The 3403-nt window shown below is 35.3% G+C and overlaps 1 protein-coding gene across 1 annotated transcript in view; it reads right to left on the reverse strand.

Annotated features, from left to right (window-relative positions):
* Window positions 1-1293: 1293 nt before the first annotated feature.
* Window positions 1294-3403, reverse strand: part of NUP43 (nucleoporin 43) — a 12113-nt gene continuing 10003 nt past the window's right edge. The window contains exons 6-8 of the mRNA XM_072409045.1: window positions 2888-3039; window positions 2585-2704; window positions 1294-1738 (exon numbers count right to left, since the gene is read on the reverse strand). Coding sequence (XP_072265146.1) covers window positions 1512-1738; window positions 2585-2704; window positions 2888-3039 — 499 coding nt within the window. The 3' untranslated portion in view covers window positions 1294-1511. The remainder of the gene's footprint in view (window positions 1739-2584; window positions 2705-2887; window positions 3040-3403) is intronic.

Genomic DNA, 3403 nt, shown 5'->3' on the forward strand with positions numbered 1-3403 from the left:
ACACACACACACACACAGGATATTCCACTGTCACCCCTCTACCTACAAAAGCGTATCCTAAATAATGCAGCGGGAGGGAGACTTATACCCTAGGTAAAGGTATAGGTTCCTTAGTTTCATCATGTGGAATACCACTTCCTTTGGGGGTAGACTGTATCCCTCTCTACATCAGAAGGGAGATATGTCCACATTACGTGCTCCTTTTTGTGTCTCTCATAGATAGTTTTCTCGCCAAAAACTGGGGAACATCCAATGATGAATTGTATGTAGGTTAAATGGAATAATATGTTGGATTATTCCTTATAGTATGTGGTATGTACAGTCATAAATAAAATGTACTGCTGGGAACTGCTTGGAACATATTTACAAGCCTAGTTGTAGCATTGGTTGTTTTCAAGAAATAATATATTCTTAAGACATATTAATTAGATAAAAATGCAGAAGAGACTTTGTTGGTCTCTTAAAAATATTGATTTTCCTGGCCTTTATGAGCATGCTAAATAAAACTTTTTAAGTGTTAAGACTTTTAAATTAATAAAAAAAAATGTGTTGTAAAACAGCTCAACAAAATATCTATTGCTTTGTTACTTTAAATTTTTGACTATATTGAGAAATGTTTATTGTAAAAAAAAAAAAAAAAACTATTATACCATATAGTGTTGTATAGCCATTGACACTTAACAGGTGTCATCTATCTGCCTTACTGTTTTTTCCCCTTTTGTTTTTAATTTTTCCTATTCAAGTTTTGGTTTAGGATTACGTATTTTTTCCTTCTTTTATCTTATTTTGCTGTATGCTTTGCCGAGTTTTTCTCCTCACTTCTTTATAACAGTTGTCACCAGAACTGGTGTCTCACAAAAGACTTCCCCTAGTTTGCTAGTGATGACCACAAAATTTCCCATCAATTTCTACCGCGGTCACAATGTAACAATAGAGAAATCTAGCAAAAATTAAAAGATAAATACATGGAAAAACCTACTTGCTGGTAATACCATGAAGTATCCACTATGCCTATAATTTATACAGAGTGGCCTAATACACATTAACATAAGCAAAAACTTTAAATTGGATTATTCCACTCAAAACTGTTTGAGAAAATTAAGTATAGAAAATAGAATACCTCCTGCATACCAGCTACAAATAAAGCTCTATATTATAAAGCTGAGGAGACACCTCCATTTAGGTCTACCAGTAGCAAATAGAACTTGAAATTCACAACCTTGTATCATTTTGCTTATCCATGTTGTCAAGTTCAGATAAAGCACACACAATAAAAATATATGAGGAACACAATGAAAACACAAACAATGTTTTATTACAGTTGTTTGAAGTAACAATTGATATACAATCTCCTTATCATCCAAACGATAAATGGGAATCCTCTGTTGCATATGGCATCACTGAAAACAAGTGATTTGCATATTGGACCATTAGAAAATGTTTAATCTTCTACCAAAATATAACAAAAGAAATATGCCTCGACATATCCCAGTCCACCATTGTTTCAATATCTATGTAAACAGGTTTTTGGAGACATAGATGGACTCTGAATCCGTGCCACAAACAAGGTATTCTCCTAAAACATCCAGGCTATTCACAGATAATGTGGAGGAGGGCATCAGGTTGGTAATATCTAGATGTCCTTTTGTGGGATCACTGCTGAGCCAAGCAGTCATTAATGACTGGTTAACAGACTGTCCTAATGTGCTCCGAGACAAATGTGAAGCTCCTCTTCCTCCTGCAAATGTGGAAAGAAATCATGAGAAGGGCTCAAAAGAAAGTTCATGTAAATATTTTTTTCATTAAGAAGATCACACAATTTACACATTTTTCAAACTAAATCTCATTAAAACATTTATAAATTTACCTCATAGTATTTAATCTAATAAATGGAACAGAAATCAAGGACACGTTAGACTTTTGTGTCTTGATAGTCAGACAAGTTGGTGTAACACAGGAGTAAAACAAAAAAAAAAAAACAAAAAAACAGTAATCTATAGTTTATGAACATTTCGTTTTGGGCTTTCTAGCATGTTTCTATTAAAACAAAATATGTACACGTTTACAAATAGCAGTAATAAATGATGAATGTGTATGAAAAGAAAGTGAAAAAAGAAGCAAAAGAAGGATTAACTCATCTCTAGCACAGTTTAAAAAATACTTTTTAAATACTTTAAAAAAGTTTTTTTTAGGAGTTTGGTGATATATTGCTTTATATCTCAACCCATCATAACATTACTTTTGTAGAACTGTGCAAAGCAAGTCTGCTATTTTCAATGTGAACATAGAGAATTATGGTTCAATACCCATGTGATCACAATTTTTACTACATTGTTATTGGTTTAAAGTAGTCGTCGCCAACCTTTTAGGACCGGCAGAGCACTAAATTTACTGGCTCCGAACCACGCATGTGCAGGGAGACGGGTGTCAGGGGAAAAAACTTTCCCTTTAGTGAAGTCATGATGCCAGAATCCGCCCACTCTCCTATCGCAAGTCTGAGCCAGACCCCCAGTGGTTTAAAGTACACTTTACAAAGAAAAGTTTATCTTTTAACCCTCTTGTATACAGAATATATATTACTTACCAACAAGAAAAGAAGGTCTTTCAGCAACTTCGCTTGATGCATCCCAGTGCCAAAGAGAGCCATCCTCAGAACATGTGAATATGTGATCTGGTCTTGAAGGGTGAAAATGGACCTCCCACACTATAAAAAGCACATTGACAGAAGTTTAACACAATCTAATGGGCAGTAAGGGTAATCTGTATAACAGAAAACACTACTACTACTACTCACCACCTCATATTCTGTAATTATGAGAACTTTCGGTTGCACAGAAGCTGTAGGCATATACCTACCAGTGTATAAAAAAAACAACGGCCCACTTACTTTCTGCATTGTGAGCACTGAGCAAGGATACTGGAAGTTTGCTCTGCCTAACATCCCAAATACACAGCATGCCATCTTGGCCACCTGTAGCTACAACATGCTGTTGACTTGGATGCCTGTCCAGACAGTGTAAGGGAACCCTCTCATTAGCACTAGTGAAAATAAAAAAGAGAAAAGGTTACTTGTTACATACACATTCAATAAAGCTAAAATCCTTGCACAAAACATTTTATTCAAGTATATCTCTAAAAAGCCCCAAAGGATATATATTCACTCTGTGTGCGCCAAATTCCTTTACAATCCCAGATATTACATAAAATAAAAAAGTGACAAATACTGGACTACACATAGAATGTACAGATAACCATGGTGGTTACAGTGCTCAGCAGGTCCTCCCATTATTATTTGCCTCCAGAAAACTACAGAGAAGGGGGCAAGGTTGGGCAGATAAAAGTTCAGTCACCCTGCACAAGGTGAGGGAGCAGAAGCAACCAGTAATTATTTCAGAAAAAGTCT

This window comes from Pyxicephalus adspersus, chromosome 4, assembly GCF_032062135.1.
Source record: "Pyxicephalus adspersus chromosome 4, UCB_Pads_2.0, whole genome shotgun sequence".
NCBI classification, from domain to species: domain Eukaryota; kingdom Metazoa; phylum Chordata; class Amphibia; order Anura; family Pyxicephalidae; genus Pyxicephalus; species Pyxicephalus adspersus.